We start from the raw sequence: 19,912 nt of genomic DNA on the forward strand, positions 1-19,912 counted from the left end.
ACAACTTTTAGACGTTTCTGAATGGTTAGTGGATAAATTTATGTAGTTGCTGTGGAGTTGATTCAACTCATCCACTAGCATGTGCCGTCATGTTCATCTTTTGTGCAAATCCAGCGTTCGATTGGCGTAAAATGACGGCATGACAACAACACTCTACTACAACAACTCTTCCTCTTCTCTAAAGCAGCCCAACATGGCCCCGCCCCCTTTGTTGAGTGTTCTCGGGGGCGGGGCTTATGTAAATTTTAGGGTTAGTGATGTCACAAACCCAGGAAGAAGCTCGTTGTAGTCCTTAAAAAGCGATTTCTGTAAAAGAAAATATCTCTCTTTGCATTGAACTTTGAGCGTCGTAACTTTGCAGATGTTTTTTATGTTCAAACAGCAACATTACACACTAACTAAAGTTAAAAAAGTCAAATCTTAATCAACCACCCATTAAGGCTTCATCTACAATAATTCGGATACATTTGAAAATGTACATTTTGGCCTTCTATCCACACTGAGATGGCGTTTTTGTCCTGCGACGCTCTCCAAAGTCGTTAAATTTTAACATTTTTGCATTGTAAAAAACCCGTATGACTTTCTTATTTCTGTGGAACATACAAGAAACAGATGTTTGAAATGTGTCATCTGATGTATTCAGGATGTCCTTCTTCAGTATTTTTGTCTTGTTTTCCAGCACAAATATCTAAACTTTCTTAAATCAAGATACATTTGCTGGAGAAGCAAAATTACATGAGATAAGTCTTTGAGTTTATATGCTTAAATCAAGAATAAAGATCTGCCAGTAGGGTCAGAAAAATAATCGTTTTTAGTCATGTGATGCATATTGTAAGATATCTGGTATGTGTGTGCTATGTGCTATTTACTTTCACAGTGTTTCTAAAGATAAGTGTACAACCTTTATATCACATTCCCACAAAGATAACAGAAAATTTACTTGTAATTGCTGTGTCAAAACATAATGATTAATGTTGATGCGAGATTTTTAAGAGCTTCTTTACAAGGTCATCCAATCTTTTACTGTTTACTGTGTTTTATATAGTATTATAAGGTCATCTTATAAACCTCTATAACTGATCAGGCATATATTGGGTTTAAAGTTTGCATGAACTTATATCCATATATATATATCTATAATATATCCATGTGCAATGGCTTCTCAAACAAGAACAACATGAACACCACAAACCAAAGTCTCTTCCAGTCTCAGATACAACTACAGTGTTTGAGGGCGGGGCAAAGAGACGCTGTTCAGCCAATGAAGATCACAGGCTGGCATTATGCAAATTGGTTATAAACCTATGAAGGTTCAGCAGAGACTGGAAGTACTGACGACTCGTTTCAGTTCAGAATCAACTCTTTCTTTTGGGAGACAAAAACTCTGAACTTTGATCTTTGAAACTTTCCAGACCTTTTACATTCACAAACAGCTATAATGCACACTACATGAAAGGTAATATCCCAAAAAGCATAATAGGTGTGTGATCTCTGACCTGAAAGACTTTGGGCGCGCTCACTAGAGACGCAAGAGCTGAGGAGAGCGTGGCCGAAAACGTTCCTGCAGTGATGAGAGGTCCAAACCCAGACACTAGAGTCATTACCTACACAAACACACACACCGGTGAGTCTTACTGTTAACAACATGTACAGGTCCAAAAATCAATCATTTTCATGAGTTTCAGCAATTGTATTTCTGATTCATTCCTTCAGATCACACCTGGAAGTTGTTCATGAGGCCGTAGTTGCATTTGGTGGTCTGGCAGATTGAGAAGTCGTAGCCCAGATTGCAGGCCGAAGAGAAGTTGCAACTGGAACCCACTGGAATAGTGTCGTTGCGGTTCCCCGTCGCATCTCGAACGACCGTGACGGCTGCCAAGAATCAGTGCAATCACTCTGTTAGATGTCCAGACTGAGACTGGAGAGAGTAATTACAAGTGTGCGTTCAGGACTCACAAACAACCAGTGCGATGCCCAGGTACGTTATCCCTGTGATGAAGATGGCCAGCAGCGTTCCTTTGGGAAGGGCTGCCTGAGGATCCTGAAAATATCAGAGGCGACCGTGTGTTAAAATGTTGAACCAGCATCTGATTTAAGATTATAAATGTACCAGTCACTCGCTCTTACCTTCAGATCGCCAGAGATGTTGGCTCCAGCAAGGATCCCAGTGGCTGCCGGGAAAAAGATGGCAAAAACAGAGAAGAACGTTTCTCCATCCCGGAATTCTGGTAGAAAGTTTTCCTTTGCAATGGATTCTGTTTCAGAAAGAGATGAGACTTATACTTTGGGCCTCAGATGGGGAAATATGACTATTTATTCCTAAAAGTTCATGCATGTCTCACCTTGATAGTTAAAGAAGCCTTTGGAACGCTTGTCTTTGGTGGAGGGAATCACTGTTCCCACAAATACATTGCCAATGGCCACCAGCAGGATCACCAACAGACCGACCTGAGCCTATAGAGAGAGAAGGTTCTTCAACTGCTGTCAGGACAAGCAAAAACTCAATCCCAGCATGCATCCGGTCTTACCTTTGCCTCCCACTCCATACCAGCCACAGTGATGCCCATCAGCAGAACCAACGTTATACAGCCGATGATCCTGATGTCATTCATTGGATCCACTATAAGAGCGTTATTTTCCTGGAAAGAGAAGATAGACGTGTTGAGTTAGACCGGCTGAATTTCCATGCTGGTTTATGCATTTTGGATGGATTTTTACCTTGAGTATCTCCACCACAGTTTCAGCAAACCCAACGACATACATGGCCACGGCCACGGCGTTGGCGAACGCAAAGATCAGACCGATGGAGCCGCCGAACTCAGGACCCAAACTGCGGGAAATGAGGTAATACGCTCCGCCTAGAGCACAAACACATTCATGAGCTCAAGATGAAGACTGGATTCTGTTGTTGCTCATTTAAAGTGTGTTTTACCTCCTCGTACCACACCGTTGGTACATATAGCCGACATGGACAGACACGTGACGCTGGTCACCACTATGCTCAACAACACGACCACTATTCCCAAACCTGAAACACACACACATTTTGTCAGATATCATATAATATAATCTTCATGTGATGATTTAATATGACTGCACTGCACAAATTTATCTTCTTCCTCAGTATTTTTGTCTTGTTTTCCAATACAAATATCAAAACATTCTAAAATCAAGATGCATTTACTGGAGAAGCAAAATGCATCATAATTAAGTGAATTTATGCTCAAAACAAGAACAAATATCTGCCAATGGACTCAAAAATCAACTCAATTCAAAGGGAAAACGATTATTTTTCTGACCCTACTGGCAGATCTTTATTCTTGATTTAAGCATATAAACTCAAAGACTTATCTCATGTAATTTTGCTTCTCCAACAAATCTATCTTGATTTAAGAAAGTTTAGATATTTGTGCTGGAAAACAAGACAAAAATACTGAAGAAGGACATCCTGAATACATCAGATGACACATTTCAAACATCTGTTTCTTGTATGTTCCACAGAAATAAGAAAGTCATACGGGTTTGGAAAGACATGATGGTGAGTAAATGATGACAGAACATTTGGCTGGATTATAACTCACATTTTCACTATTTACAGGATATAAACACACACATGTTTTGACTATATCAGTCAGGTCTGTTGTATTTCTATCAGGTTCTATCAGATTTTCAATGTCCTAACCCTCACAGAAACCTTTGCAAAACACTAGATTTAAAAAGAAACATGATTTGGCTGATTAATACGCCATTTTAAACTCGCTAGTCTCCGTTTCACTATATTATTGAGGACGTTTTCACTAGAATAGTCAAACCTGTACCATATATAAACTCTCAGCACATTAACACAGCAAGTGTGTTTGTTCAGTGCTGTAATGGGATCATTGAGGAATAAAAGCGCTCATGGCCTGCAGTCACTCACACCTCATAAAATAGGTAACGGCAGTGAGTTTGTGATGGACTGTAATGTGTTTGGCCTGCAGCTGGAGGCGTCTGACTGGAACTGAACTTCTCAGAACCGTCACAGAAACTTCTGATGCGCTATTAGTTCCGCACCATAAACATCAGCGGTGACCTTCAGCGCGTTCCACACGCAGAAATATCCCCAGAGTTAAATCAACTCTGCTTAGAGTACATATGGTCTAAATAGTGTTAAAATAACACTGAAACAGAGTAAAAGTCAGTTGTAGTTTTTGTGTTTCTCTTTTCTTCAGTGATTTTGCTTGTTAACAGCAGGTGTTCATCACTAATGCTCAATCATCACTTAATTAATTTCTTAATTATCTCATTAACGTTAACCCTGCTTCAGTGTCATTTTAACACTATTTAGAGACGGACCATATGTACTCTGCGCAGAGTTGATTTAACTCTGGGGATTTTGTTGTGTAGCGAGACTAAGGCCATTTTCAGACCTGTAGATTGTTTGCTTTGTTCCGAAACAGGGTCTTAACAGAGACTCTTTGGTTCGGTTCGCTTTCACAAGGCAGCATTTCAAAGCTTTTATTCAGAGTTTCCATCGAGATGGATTGACAAGTTTAGTCCGTGAGCTTATTGTGGCTTTATCTGTATCTGTCGAGACACACACAAACTTGCTTTCTCACCTCAACCAAACTGCTTCAGAGTTTGGTTTCAAGCGGGCCGAGACCGTCTCGTTCAAGCGATCTTGGAATGATTGTTTTGGCGTGGATTGCCGTGTTCATATATGCCTAAACGAACGGAACTAAGAGAGAAAAAGCACCCGGTTCAGAAACAAACTCTCCAAACGAGGTGTGAAAACGCCCTTAAACCTTCTCAGATGTTTCTCCTGAGTTTGAGAAGAGAACTCAACAACTGTGCTGTCGAGACATGACAATATAAACTCCAGCATTTCTCATCAAATCCTTCCAAGACCAAACTACTTTTTTTTTTTAAATCAGTGTTAGTAGTGTTTGCTTGTGGAAAAACTCAAAATGTTAGTGTTTCTGAGCTGCTCTCTACATTGTTTCAGTTTCATTTACTCATTGTGTTTCGACGATTGACTCATTTGTGTCTGTTTCTATTTCTCCACAAGGAATTTTACGAAGAACCGTATGAAATCTCCTGAGGTCTGAAAGAGCATCTCTTAGTATAAATATTCCTCACTCTTAAAAATAAATATTATAAATCTTTATTGGCATTGATAGTTCCTACCTTTAAGATTTCCATTACTCAAAAGTTTGTTTATAGTGGAAAAACTCTTAACAGGAAAATTTTTCTAACGTTCCCATTAAGATATAAAAATGTTATTTCTAAATGTTCTCTGAAGGTTCAAAACGTCAAGTTTTTAAAAAGTTTTAAAAATGTTATATGCGAATGTTAAGGGAACATTTAATTTTGCAAACATTATTGGAACATTACTTTTACTTTCTTTGAATGTTCTGAAACTGCAACATTTAAACATCATTAGACGAATGTCAATGTAAAATGTTTCAGAAAATGAACGATATATAAATAACGTTTTTGTCCTAATTTTTTGAGAACGTTATTAAAGACCAAATAACTGAATGAACGTTCTATTAATGTTACTGCAAGAACGTTTGTTCATAACCTTGCCAGAACGTTCACTGCAAAAAATGCTTTTCATATTTAGTATTTTTGTCTTGTCTCTAGTCTCAACATCTAAAAATTCTTAAATCCAGATGCGTTTACTAGATATTTTTTCTCGTTTTTTGGGGAAAAAAAATTATAATTAAGTGAGTTTTTGCTTAAAACAAGCAAAATTATCTGATAGTGGGGTAAGAAAACGTCTCAGTTTACGTATGTAACCATAGTTCCCTGAGAAAGGGAACAAGACGCAACATCGATTTGGGAAGCGATCCTATCGGACGCAGCGTGAGTTCCCTCGAAAAGGGAAATAATCTTGTTTCTATTTACTTTTTCTTACCCTCTTATCTAGTAAAAGCATCTGGTTTTAAGAATTTTTAGATATTTGGACTGGAAACAAGACATTCCCTGTTAGCTGGGATGTTCTTCACACTTTGAAAATATGATTCAAGAATTGCTGACTGAAAGGAAACCTTGCATCGCTCTTATTTTTAAGGGTGTGTGTGGCTCACAGTTTTCTGTGCTGAATATAAATGAGCACCTGCTGTGTGTGCTCAGAGAAGGTCACGGGGAAGAACATCTCACCTATTCCTGCTTGTCCAAACACCCATGACAGCCGTATGAACAGCATGACACCCCAGATATTCAGCATGCATCTCACCTGCGAACACAACCGCACGGCATCAGAGCGCCGTTATAAACGTTATGAATGTTTTCTGTGTCGATGAACTCACCAGAACTCCTTTGATCCAACCAAACTTCACCACACCTCCTGTGTCCTTCTCCTCCAGCGGGATGACCGACTCCACATCGCCCAGCGTCGAGTCGTCCGCTCTTTCACTGTCCTCCACCGTATTAGGGATATTAAGGCCTCCATTCTGATGATAAACGGGAAGTTAAAATGGAGCACTTGGTGCACAGTGTTTTCACTTTTATACTGCAAACAATTATTTTCTTACTCAGTATTTTTGACTTTTTTCCCTTTGAGTTAAGTTGACTCCATTAGCAGATATTTGTTCTTATTTAAAGCACAAACTCACTTCATTTTGAGCAAGTTTTCAGTAAACAAAACTTAATATCTTCAGTCATCTTCCTTCTCCAGTAAATGTATCTTGATTTAAGAATGTTTAGATATTTGTGCTGGAAAACAAGACAGAAACACTGAGGAAGAACATCATATTTTGCAGTGTTGCATGTCAACTAACTAAATATATCGCATAATACTTCTGTAGTTGTCTGGTTCTGTGTTTTGTAGAAGACTCAGAAGACAAATGCTTAAGGACATTTAAGGAGTGACTTTGCTGTTTTCGTTTTCCTCGTTTCTTCCTCGCATTAGAAATTTCGAGCAAATGAATTGGAAACATTCTGCAAATAAGTTTCTCCGACGTCAGGACTGCGTGCTTTCTGGATCAGCGCAAACTTTTTAGCCCTTGTTTGCATTAATTACCTCGTTTATGGCCAGCAGATCAATGCATTAGCCGCAGAAGATCGTTACTCATAAACCAAGTGCTTTTCTCTCTGGCTTTCTCATTAGGTTGGTTATTGATCTTCGTCTGCGTCAGGTCACCGCCGGGCCACCGTTACGACACCCACTTGAAATCAGCTCAACAAACTGTGATTGTCTGAGTCATGAATCATCTGTTGGATTTATGTTAATAAAATATCACTTCTGCTGTGGCTCATGGGAAGGACGGATCACCTCATCCGTGAGCAATTACTGGTTTATTGAATAAAACGTTTTTTGTTTTGTTTTTAATTTTAGAGGCTTATTTGCTTTGTGTTTGGAAATATTATATGCATTGCTAATATAACCCATTTTTACAAGTCAGCTAACAGGGAACGTTCTCTCAAGAAACGTTCTTCCAGTAACGTTAATAGAACGTTTGTTCAAAGTTATCTGGTCTTTTATAATGTTCTCAAAAACATTATTTATACATCTTTTTCTGAAACATTTTAGTTGGATGTTCCTCTAAATGTTTCAGAACATAATGTTTACAGAACGATAAAATGGAATGTTTCCTTAACGTTCACATAACCTCGAAATAACGTTTTTAAAACATTCAAAATTAACTGAATGGGAACATCTGAAATTAATACTTTGTTGGGAAAAAGAGCATAAAAATGTTGTTTTCACAATGATGATGCCATTTTTGATTCCCCAAAGAACCTTTCAGTGATCATTTTTTAAAAGAACCACTTTTCTTCTTAGTTTGAAGAACATTTTAATAACTCGGGGTCAGCTGTTCAAAAGTAATCTGATTTCGGCTTTCGGATTGGATCAAATCTTGAAAATGAGTTGTTGTTCAGAAAGGATTCTGAAATCAGATTAGATCACAAAATCCAATCTTGGTTTTGTTCTGGATCAAATCATCACTTTTTAGAAAGATTGGGATATCTTTGATCCAAAAAATCTGGATTAAACTGATCCCATCAGAAGGGTGGAAATGTAATTACAGAAATGTAATAAAACTTACAACATTTTTATCATGTACTATACACTCATATTTTGATTAGTTTAACTGTTAAAGTAATACATTAGAAATAGACATTATAATATTTTGGTAACCTACTGTAAAGTAAAAAAGATTTTGGTGCAATAAAATAAAAACAGCTGTAAATTCAAACAAAAATATTATATTTCATTGTTTTTTGGGGGGTTTTTTTATCACTGTTTGTAAACTACATTGACATAATCATAAGAGATGAACCCGTCAAAAGTTTTTTGAAGTTTTTCGGCTGAACGCCACACAGAACTTTTCTGAGAGAATGCAAAAGCATTGAATTTTTTTTTCCCAACATCTCATATTCTTTCCATCACCATGTCCCTTTAGGGACTCCGTAGAGCACTAGTAAACTAGATCCAATCCAGTTTTCTTTGAAAAACCAGCACAAAAGCAAGATGGATTACCTGATCCTGGGATTTCAAATCCAGATTAAACAACCCTTTTTCCCACTATAAAGAATCTCTAATGTGATGGAAAGGTTCTTCATGGAACCATCTACACCAATAAAGAACCTTTATTTTTAGAGAGAATCTTCCACATTTTGTGTTCATGCATGTCTCACCTTCTGGAAAACATCGTGCAGCTCTTGCAGGGAAGGTCTGATGGCTCTGTGTCCGCTGATGCTCGCCGCGTTACGATAGAAGTCGGCGTTCGGCACCCGGTCCAGAGTGTCGTGCCCAAAAGCACTGACCACAGACGGCCGCACGGCTCGCCGTTCCCCGTTCCTGAAGCCGTTGCTGGAGAAAGACGTCTCCTCGTACTGCGGAGGGTCATCTTTGGATCTCTCAAACCCTGGATTCTCCATCAGGAGTGAATTGAGTCAAACTGTGAAATAGATGGAGTCTCCAGATGCGTTTGGTTTGTGTGTTTATCTGACACGTTATATAGCTGCTGGAGTTCTCAGGTGGAAGCTCATTGGTCCATCCTGTTGTGATGGGGGTGAGAATGTTCTTGCTCCATCAAAGGCGAAGAGCTTAAATATTAACAGCTGATACAGAGCCTGAGAGGTTACAATCATGGATAATAGAGATGCTTTGCCTGGTTTTATGATGGTTTTATTCTGTGTCGAGCAGAACGTTCAGATGCGGCGTGTTAAAAAAGATGTGCGGATGCTTTTATTTGCATGTCTTCAGTCGATTATAACAGCAAATTGAAAAGAGCTTGCATTCTTGTAAAAATTTTCATCCGTTTCTCTTTATGACTTGTGGCGTCGGAGGTGTGATGGCTGGTCATGTGAAGTGTTTCTCTGTTGATGAGGTTAATGTAAAGCCAGCAATTATGGGAACTTGCTCTGGGCAGTTCTGACACATTACAAAAATACTTCCTTATTACCTATAACTCATAAGTTGTGTAATGTTGACTCCCCCTTGAAAAAGACAGCTGTCTGGTTGACCTTGGGAAGGTTTCGCTCCAGTGGGATTGATAGGAAAGGTCACCGAGTGACGTCTGATTGGCTGAAGGTGATGTGGGCGTGGTCGTTTGACCTCTGACCTTGAGCAGAGCCACGTTCTAGATGCACTGGATGTGATTTTGGGGCGTTTGTGTGATGTGAAGCAGGTTTGACTCCATCAATTGAGTGGTCTGCTTTTTCTGTCCTTCACATATTCCTCAGAGCGCCTCAGGGAGAAGACATAATGTTATCAGTGTGAGTGTGTGTGAGTGTAAATGTGAGTGTGTGTGTGTGTGCACGCAGCCAAAGGATTCTCTGTTAAAAGCCAACTGTCTGGAAGCAGTTTGCCATCAATATGATTATAAACAGCCATTGACATAATACAGACACAACCAATGGACAATGCTATGGACACAGACAGCGGTCACTATGGTTACAGACCATCTCATTCAGGCTAAAAGTGATGTGACGTCTCGCTCAGACATTCACTACAGCCAAGCGGCATGTGCACTGCAAAAAGTGATGTTTCCATCGTTTTCCAGCAAAAAATATCTAAAATTTCTTAAATCAAGATACATTTACTGGAGAAGCAAAATTACTAAACATATTAATGAAAAATGCATTAAATTCAAGTTAGTTTGTGCTTAAAACAAGAACAAATATCTGCCAATAATCTTGCTTTCCCTTTGAATGAAGTTGATTTTTCTGACCATATTGGCAGATATTTGTTCTTGTTTTAAGCACAAACTCACTTCATTTTGCATTCACGACCCATTTTACTTGCATAATATAATGCATTTCTGAGTGCAACAAGAAAAAACATTAGTAAATGTGTGTTTCAGATCTGAATGTGAGATTTCTCCTCCTGAATCTCCACCGACTCACACACTTCTGAGGAGAAACGACAAAAGCGTCTCCATGCATTTATCCCAAAGGTGAGGCTTTTTTCAATCTGTCTTTATTTATAACCTTAATGTTAAATGTTAACCAGCATTAAATGAATGTGTGAACTATTTACAAGATTTTTTAATCTCCTACAACAGAAGCATAAAACGACTAAATACACCCCTTTCTTCCTCAGAACATCTGTCTTGTTTTCCAGCATAAATATCTAAATCAAGATACATTTACTGGAGAAGCAGAATGACTGAAGATATGAAGTCTTGTTTACTGAAAGAAAAATGTATCAGCATTAATTTCAAGATAGTTTTTAAGTTTCTTTTTCTTGTTTTAAGCATAAATTCAATTTAGATTTTTTTTTTTCCCCTCAGAAAATAAGACTTAATATCTTAAGTAATTTTGCTTCTCAAGTAAATGCATCATAATTTAATATTTTTTTGTACTGGAAAACATGACAAACATACTGAGTAAGAAAGTCATTGTGTATAATGTGCACTGATGAATCATTCAAAATAAGATGTTTAACATGAGTTTGGGTCAATGACGTGACGGGTCTTTTTTTTTGTCCAAAGGCCTTAATAATAATAATAAAAAACAAAGATATGACATGGCAAAGTGTGTAAGGTACTACAGCTCGATCTCTTTTATTGAATCCAAAAGTTTTTTAATTATATTTTGCTTCATATAAAGGTATTTTAAAGATTTTGAAGTGTCTAAAGGTCATTCGGTTTAACCGCCCAAAGGCCGATACAGCCATTTCATTTGTGATTAAAATATCTTAAAATGTAGTAAATGTATATATTTTTTATTCTGCCATGATTTTATAACATCATATATCAACATAGTGCAACATGATAATAAAATTATGTGTAGAAGTTGTTGCTTTGTTATGAGAAAGAATGTCCGGAAAAATGAATTTCATTGATGTCATTCGGAGTAACCAATATAAAGGGACCATTTTGGATCAAGTCATGTGGTCAATATCATGTGACAGGATGTGACATCATTCAGACACCTGCAAAGGTCACATGGTCATGAAGCAAAGTAACTAACTCTCTTTTAACTATTTGAAAAATTCATGTTTTTACTCTCGTCAGGTCATTTGGTGCAACCGCTATAAAACATGGAAAATGTTGTAATATTTCAAAAAACTTGTACTAAATATAAAATGTTTGATTGTCCTTTTGCTAGCTAGATATCTCCTGTTAGCATTGTTTGAAAATATCGTCATTCTGTGTAACCAAAAGTGTCAATCGGTAAAACCGAAATTTTGGTTAAACCGAATGACTTTTTTGGTGACAAATTTTGTCCATCTTGTAATAAATGACCAAAATCAGTGTTAATTGATTATAAAAACCACATGATCTCATTGTTAACACTTAATAAAACTTCAAAATTAATTATATCTCCATTATGTTTTTGTTTTTTTTTACTTTTAAAAACCTTATTTCAATGACCCAATTACAAAAGAAATAAAGTGAATTTTGATTTTTATGTTTTAGGAAATAAAATGACAGCAAAAGGAAAGGGTCCATAATTGTTTTATTCCAGCAGACGAACAAACACAGACCATCTTCAGCATCAGAGAAACACAGTGATCTTCATCATCCTCATCACATGAACCCACCGCACACACACACGCACGCTCACTCTCACACACACACACACACACACACACAGATCGTTCCATGAGAGATATGCTACCGTCACTAAATGAAGGCACAGAAATCCAGTCCGAGTAACAGTAAGGCAGATTCACAGCACTAGAACACTGGAGATGAGCTACGCTTTCATTGGTGCATCACTCGGATCCGGCTCACGTTTTTCTGCTGTTGTCATGGTGACACACCCTTCCTCTGTCACGCAAACAAACAATCAAACAAACATGGAGGTGGCAGGATGTGTCACAATTTCAGACGTGACATTCAAGAATCTTCACTCTCAAAGTCTCTGCGGCTTTATATCTGTGTGCAGATGTTTTCATAGGCAGTAAGTGAAGAGAGATTGATTGCAAATATGTGCTAGAAACACAATCCAGCAGAAGTGGAGAAAAAACAGACGATGTTTGCACTGCTTTAAGACTTCACAGCTTCTCAGAAACAGCAGGTTATTTTAGTTCGATTGTCCTCAGAGACACAGATCACAGTAAACAGGAGAGTTAGGCCAGAAACGTTCTCTACGCAAGTATGCAAACTGCAGCGGGAACATACTTTACTAAACGGGGTGAACGATGGACGGGCGGCATGAATGAAAGGGTGAAATTACCCTGTTCACATCCTCACATATGTGCCATCTTGTTTTCTTTTAGTTCAAGTCTTTTCTCCTCTTCCCTGAGATGCCCAGTGGCTAAATGGAGTGACATCGTACTCAAAATTCACTGTAAAAAATGATGTTCTTCCTCAGTATTTTTGTCTTGTTTTCCAGCACAACTATCTAAACATTCTTAAATCAAGATACATTTACTGGAGAAGCAGAATGACCAAAGATATTAAGTCTTGTTTTCTGAAAAATGTATCAAAATTTTATGCTTAAAAAACAACAAATATATGCCAATAAACTTAATTCATAGGGAAAACAAGATTATTTTTCTTACACTCTAAAGGGTTCTTTATTGGCATCAATGGTTCCATGAAGAACTCTCTTTTTTTGTAATGTCTCTCAGGCATCTCTCTTTCTACAGTGTTTCTTCAAATCTCCTGCTCGATCTCTCTCTCCTCCCCCATCATGAGTGGACACGCCCCTGCTGCTGATTGGCTCACTCTCCTCCCCCATTATGTGGACACACCCCCTACTGCTGATTGGCTCACTTTCCTCCCCCATCATGTGGACACGCCCCCTACTGCTGATTGGCTCACTCTCCTCCCTCATCATGTGGACACACCCCCTACTGCTGATTGGCTCACTTTCCTCCCCATCATGTGGACACAACCCTACTGCTGATTGGCTCACTCTCCTCCCTCATCATGTGGACACGCCCCCTACTGCTTATTGGCTCATTCTTTCTCCTCCCCCATCACGAGTGGACACGCCTCCTACTGGTGATTGGCTCATTCTCTCTCCTCCCCCATCATGAGTGGACACACCCCCTACTGCTGATTGGCTCATTCTCTCAACTCCCTCATCATGTGTGGCCACACCTCCTACTGCTGATTGGCTCATTCTCTCTCCTCCCCCATCATGTGTGGACACACCCCTTACTGCTGATTGGCTCATTCTCTCTCCTCCTCTATCATGAGTGGACACACCCCCTACTGCTGATTGGCTCACTCTCCTCTCCCATCATGTGGACACGCCTCCTACTGCTTGTTGGCTCATTCTTTCTCCTCCCCCATCATGAGTGGACACGCCCCCTACTGCTGATTGGCTCACTCTCTCTCCTCCTCCATCATGTGTGGCCACACCTCCTACTGCTGATTGGCTCATTCTCTCTCCTCCCCCATCATGTGTGGACACACCCCTTACTGCTGATTGGCTCATTCTCTCTCCTCCTCTATCATGAGTGGACACACCCCCTACTGCTGATTGGCTCACTCTCCTCTCCCATCATGTGGACACGCCTCCTAATGCTGATTGGCTCACTCTTCCCCAACATAAGTGAACATGAACATGAACATTCTTTCTCCTCCCCCATCATGAGTGAACACGCCCCCTACTGCTGATTGGCTCATTCTCTCAACTCCCTCATCATGTGTGGCCATGCCCCCTACTGCTGATTGGCTCACTCTCTCTCCTCCTCCATCATGTGTGGACACACCCCTTACTGCTGATTGGCTCATTCTCTCTCCTCCCCCATAGTGAGTGAATACACCACCTAGTGCTGATTGGCACACTCTCTCTCCCCCATAATGAGTGGACACGCCCCCTATTGCTGATTGGTTCACTCTCTTCCCCCATCATGAGTGAACACGCCCCCTGCTGCTGATTGGCTTCTGGACGATAAACTTTCAACAGCGTTTCTCAGAAATCCCTTACTGCACCTTTTAATTTTGAGCAATTTTTCAGAAAATAAGACTTATTTCTCATCTTAATTCTCAAGTAAATGCATCTTGATTTAAGAATTTTTAGATATTTGTACTGGCAAACAAGACAAAAATACTGTCTACATGAAGTAGCAGGTTATGATGAATTCTCACACCCTTTGGGGACGTTCACACAGGACACGTTCTTGTGATCCATCACCGCTATTTTGCAGTTGTGTGCGCATGCATCAAGCAGACATCTTTGCCCATTGCATCACTGAACCTTTTAGGACGGTGTGCTAAAAATAGTCTCAACATTTTATATCTCAAAACATCTAGAGTGCGTCCTGTGTTTACGTCCCCGTACGGTGCAAAGGCGTTATATGATTTAGAGGGCTCTAGAATGGATTGTAACCGCTTTGGGAACGTAGTCTCAAGTAAGAGCGTATTCAAACGTCCCTTTCTCCAGCCCCTCTAGCCCGTCGCCCCAGCTGGATGACGGCATGCTACTGTAGGGGTCCAGCAGGATCCTGAAACACCTGACGATCAACAAGCCGAGAAACACCAGCAACATCCCCACAAACGCAAACGCCGTCTTCTGCTCCAGGCTCAGAGAATAGGCCATGATGTCACTGCTGCTCATGGCCGTTAGGCTGTGGTTGTAATGAATGCTACACATGTTCCCAGACGAGCCCCGTCATCCTGCAAGCGTCGATAGGTTGGGGATCAACACGGATGGATGGACGCCTGTGAAGGTAAGGGATATTTTATGGAATCAATTAGACAAGGGCATTTCATAGCTATTTGCTTATTTCCATGTTTATCTTTCTTTAGTGTGTAATGTTGCTGTTTGAGCATGAAAAAGCTCTACAAAGTTCCAAAGCACAAAGTTCCTCCAAAGGGAGTTTTTCTCTAAGGATACGTTTACATGACAACGTACTAAAAATGGAAAAGATTTAACTTTGAATTTTTTGCGACACCATTGTCAAAGCTACGGAGCCCCGGATATGACATGCAGGAAAAAAATAGTAGGCTAAATCGTGCGCACGATTTACTATTTCGTTCCCTCGATTTACTAAAACGTGTGCACAATTTACTATTTCGTTCCCTCGATTTACTAAAACGTGTGCACAATTTACTATTTCGTTCCCTCGATTTGTTAAAAGTGCACATGATTTACTATTTCGTTCCTTCGATTTACTAAAACGTGTGCACGATTTACTAATCCGTTCCCTCGGTTTACTAAAAGTGCGCACGATTTACTATTTCGTTACCTCGATTTGCTAAAAGTGCGCACGATTTACTATTTCGTTACCTCGATTTGCTAAAAGTGTGCACGATTTACTATTTCGTTCCTTCGATTTACTAAAATGTGTGCACAATTTACTATTTCGTTCCCTCGATTTGCTAAAAGTGCGCACGATTTACTATTTCGTTCCTTCGATTTACTAAAATGTGTGCACAATTTACTATTTCGTTCCCTCGATTTGCTAAAATGTGTGCACAATTTACTATTTCGTTCCCTCGATTTGTTAAAAGTGCACATGATTTACTATTTCGTTCCTTCGATTTACTAAAACGTGTGCACGATTTACTATTTCGTTACCTCGATTTGCTAAAAGTGCACACAATTTACTATTTTGTTCCTTCGATTTACTAAAACGTGTACACGAATTACTATTTCGTTCCCTCACACGTTTTAGTAAATCGTGAGCATGATTAAATTTTTTTTCTTGCATGTCATGTGCAGCGCTCCGTACAAAGCAATCCCTGTTCGCACAGATCCGCAAAAACGACTAAAAGCACTGTATTCTGCTGCCTGGCCAGTAGATGGCGATGTCACTTTGTAGAAAGAAACACTACGCTCCTTTAAACTGAACAGTAATAAAAAAACGTTTTCAAAAGTTTGCTTTTTCAGGCCCCCAAAATGCCATTGTTGAGTAAATGAATGGCCAAATTAATAAAAAGTTTTACTTTTTTTAGTTGAAAACAGTGTCGTGTAAACGGCCCCTATATCATTGCGCACTGTTTCTGAACTCCCTGAAACGCCTCCATTGTAGTCTTGAGTATTCTTCCGGGAACAAACACATCATTTAAATATTAATTAAAATAATTCATACGCAGGTTGAGTTAGTTAGTAGTGTGTTGAAACTGGCGGTTATGGTAAGGGGCGGGACATTTCCCAAACACGCTGGAAGCGCTTGACCAATCACAACACACTGCTCCAGCCAACCAATCAGAGCACATTGTGCTTTTCAGAAGGAGGGGCTTCATAGAGACAGGAACTAAACAGAGCGTTACTGACAAACTGGGAAGAGAGGAGCTGAACAATGGAGAATATGAGGAAAATAATCAACATTCAAGCTGGAAAACCTGCTCTAGTAGCACCCAAAAACAACATCAAGACTTTGGAAAGGCCTTTTTAAATAAGACTTAAGTGCACAGATTTACATAAGCCTATTTATTGTTTAGACATCCATACACATTACACCAAAACAGATTTTTGGAAAAAAGCAGAAAGAAACGTATATATTGCGCGATACTGAATTGAGTTCTTGTACGCGTCTTTTATATACGCACAAATACACAGAATATTATACAATGTAAGGCTGAACACCATTACTGACAATCCTCATTTTGGCTGCGTGAGATTCTCCAGCTTTGTTGTTGTTGAGCTGTTAAAGCTCCGCCCTCTTCTGGAAAGGGGGCGGGAGCAGCAGCTCATTTGCATTTAAAGGGACACACACAAAAACTGTGTGTTTTTGCTCACACCCAAATAGGGGCAAATTTGACAAGCTATAATAAATGATCTGTGGGGGATTTTGAGCTGAAACTTCACACACACATTCTGGAGACACCAGAGACTGATGTTACATCATGTGAAAGGGGCATTATAGGACCCCTTTAAGTGAACGTAAACAGTTGAGAATGAAAACCCGTATTAGATCCGTGCATTCAGTCCTAAAGTGACAGCAGCCTAATAAACCTGCTGCCGTCTGTGTCATTATCAAAGAACAAGAGAAATAGAAAATCACTCACTGATCTAGGCTGAATAACTTTTGTAACTTTAATAAGGATTAATCTATATTTAATTTCTAAAAAGAAAACTATGCAGTGCTATTGTACATTTGATTACGCTTTCTGTTGTATTTCTTAGTGCAATTTGTTTATTTGTTCAAATTTTATTACTGTTTACTTATCTTTAACAATGTTTGAAATTTATATTAGTTAGTCCAGTTGTTTTGCTGTAGTATTTTTGTTAAAACTGTAGGAAAATGTTAGTGTTCTTTAGGTTTTTTCACTAAAATTCAAACGATACCCAACCCTTATAGGGTGATGTGCATGTAAATATGGCCAGTGTTACGCAACACACAGCTAGATCTGGTGTGAGAGCAGGACGTGGCTCCAGGAATTGTTTGTTGAGGAACTGCATTCTTCTGATGTTTTGTTTGAATTTCCAAGAGCAAAATTATCAGTATCATTCAAGTGGACTATTACTGAAAACTTCTAACAGTAGACAGTGTTCACTGACAGCCTGGTGCATTATGGCGGGTCATTAATGCAAAAGCACTCGCTTATATCTTAAGAAAACCAGTGGGACAAATGCTCAGATTTTGTGGTGTGTATGCAGACTCTCTTGTGCTCTATTAGTAACCAGCAGCACGCTCCCGTCTAATCACAGGTGATATGAAATGTCTCAGCAGCACAGAACTGCAGCAGAACTCCAGCAGAATGCAGTGCAGCAAATATACTTGAGGAATATCAGGACCGATCGCTTTTGCAGAGTCAGAGATTGCAGCACGCAGGCGACATCTTTAATCGGAGCGGACACTTGAGTCAGCACACGCACGTGAACGACCTGTTGCGTTCCAGCGGCGACTCGACTGATAATCACATGTCTTTCACATGCATAACAGTTTGAGAGAGAGAGAGAGATGGGAAGGAGGTGGAGGTGGGTGTGGATGAGCAGCAGGTGGCTGAGGAACGACATGCATTCGAGCTCGAAATGAATCGAAAAGCATCTCACCTTCATTTCGGCTTCATTCTGTCAGACCTGGTCAGTCTGTTATTCCTGCGGTTGCTGTCGCTCCCCTCATCACTGCAGAAGCGGGAGTTCCGCTGGCTCGGAGGGAGTGAGAGGCAGCGGCGCGCAGACAACGCTCTGCCTGCAGCCGCCTGCGCTTCCTGCGCTCTGTGTGTACCTGCAAACACTCTCCCTCTCTCTCTCTCTCAGATCAGCAACCACTTGTTAGTCTCAGCTGGTGATGCTGTCTCTTGATTCTCGCTCCTGCATGTCAGGTCTGTGAACGCTCCCTCTGAAATGTGACGGCTGGCGTTCCCAGCAGGCTGTTGTGCCTCGAGATGAGAGCGCAGAGGTGGGCTGGCGCTTTCTGTGTGTCAACTCAATTAGACCTTGTTCTTAAAGCATCATTAGATGCTCCAGCATGACTGATGCGGCTCTGCGTGCTTTTAAAGGCACAGCGACGCCCTTTAACCCAACATGCCACCAGTATCACAGATTTTTTTCGATTATGACGAATATGTGAGTACAGTGCAAAACTCAGCACCGATTCCAATGTGTTGTGGGTGGTTACCAGGGCGTTGCTAGGGTGTAGTGGGTAGTCATGAGAGAGTTTGGAGGGTGTTGCTAGGGCAGGGGTTTTTAAACTGGGGAAATTTGCTGCAACAAATGTAAAAATGAATAAATAATAAAACATAAGATTGAACTAAATGCTTTTTTTTTTTTTTAAATGATTAAAAATAATTAATACAAAGTGACATACAAATAAAACATTATTAAATAAATAAAACATTTGATTAAAATAATAAATAAATAAGAGAAATGTATCTAAATAAATCAAATCATGATTAAACTAAATAAATAAATAAATATTTGATTAAAAACTTAATAATAAAATAGATTTATAAATTGATCTAAATAAATAAATAACAAAAATAAGATTAAACTAAATAAATACATTATTAAAATAAAACATTTGTTTAAATAAAACATAAATTAATTAGGCTAATAATAAACTTCTTTAAAAAATTATTATTTAAAATAAGATTAATCCAAATAAATAAAAATCATTAAAAATAATAAAACATTTGATTCAAATAAGACAAATTGATCTTTATAACAAAAATAAGATTAAATAAAAAATTTATAAAATAAAGCATTTGGTTAAAAAATTAATAAATAAATAATAAACATTTAAAAAACAATAAAATAAGATTAAACAAAATAAATAAAAAAAATAATAAAATTGATTAAAATAATAAGACAAGTTGATCTTAACAAAAATAAGATTAAATAAAAAATGTAAATAAATAAAACATTTGATTACAATAAATAATAGAATATGTTTTTAATAAATAAATAATACATCTAACAGTGAGCAGGAAAAAGTAATAATGTAATAGAAACTAAATGTAATATTTTACACATTTATAATATGAATATTATATCACAGCATTCGGTCTTTAAACATGAAAATGTATAGCTGCCTTTTTTAGTCAATGGCGGTCGAACGAGGATAACCTGTGGGATTTTTTTTTATGTGATTCACTCTATTGTCATTATAAAAGTAGTTTATTGC

The 19,912-nt window shown here is 38.8% G+C and overlaps 2 protein-coding genes and 2 long non-coding RNA genes across 4 annotated transcripts in view; 2 read left to right on the plus strand and 2 right to left on the minus strand.

Moving 5' to 3' along the window:
* The window catches only part of slc12a1 (solute carrier family 12 member 1), a 19,993-nt gene extending 9,693 nt beyond the window's left edge, over positions 1 to 10,300 (minus strand). The window contains exons 1-11 of the mRNA XM_048168507.1: positions 8,626 to 10,300; positions 6,294 to 6,437; positions 6,145 to 6,220; positions 2,933 to 3,028; positions 2,719 to 2,858; positions 2,529 to 2,639; positions 2,343 to 2,454; positions 2,128 to 2,255; positions 1,957 to 2,041; positions 1,721 to 1,872; positions 1,497 to 1,604 (exon numbers count right to left, since the gene is read on the minus strand). Coding sequence (XP_048024464.1) covers positions 1,497 to 1,604; positions 1,721 to 1,872; positions 1,957 to 2,041; positions 2,128 to 2,255; positions 2,343 to 2,454; positions 2,529 to 2,639; positions 2,719 to 2,858; positions 2,933 to 3,028; positions 6,145 to 6,220; positions 6,294 to 6,437; positions 8,626 to 8,868 — 1,395 coding nt within the window. The 5' untranslated portion in view covers positions 8,869 to 10,300. The remainder of the gene's footprint in view (positions 1 to 1,496; positions 1,605 to 1,720; positions 1,873 to 1,956; positions 2,042 to 2,127; positions 2,256 to 2,342; positions 2,455 to 2,528; positions 2,640 to 2,718; positions 2,859 to 2,932; positions 3,029 to 6,144; positions 6,221 to 6,293; positions 6,438 to 8,625) is intronic.
* On the plus strand, positions 1,489 to 2,483 carry LOC125254100. The gene is made up of 4 exons (XR_007181597.1): positions 1,489 to 1,624; positions 1,714 to 1,978; positions 2,134 to 2,228; positions 2,351 to 2,483. It is a non-coding gene; the product is annotated as an uncharacterized LOC125254100 (long non-coding RNA).
* Positions 2,707 to 14,913, plus strand: LOC125254099. Its single transcript, XR_007181596.1, has 4 exons — positions 2,707 to 2,844; positions 3,502 to 3,538; positions 10,296 to 10,388; positions 14,782 to 14,913. It is a non-coding gene; the product is annotated as an uncharacterized LOC125254099 (long non-coding RNA).
* Positions 13,161 to 18,915, minus strand: ctxn2 (cortexin 2). Its single transcript, XM_048168513.1, has 2 exons — positions 18,340 to 18,915; positions 13,161 to 15,059 (listed from the first exon to the last, which is right to left on the minus strand). The coding sequence occupies exon 2, from the start codon at positions 14,989 to 14,991 to the stop codon at positions 14,746 to 14,748; it is 246 nt and encodes an 81-aa protein (XP_048024470.1). The 5' UTR covers positions 14,992 to 15,059; positions 18,340 to 18,915; the 3' UTR covers positions 13,161 to 14,745.
* Between the last annotated feature and the right edge of the window lie 997 nt (positions 18,916 to 19,912).

The sequence above is a fragment of the Megalobrama amblycephala genome, linkage group LG19 (genome assembly GCF_018812025.1).
Source record: "Megalobrama amblycephala isolate DHTTF-2021 linkage group LG19, ASM1881202v1, whole genome shotgun sequence".
NCBI classification, from domain to species: domain Eukaryota; kingdom Metazoa; phylum Chordata; class Actinopteri; order Cypriniformes; family Xenocyprididae; genus Megalobrama; species Megalobrama amblycephala.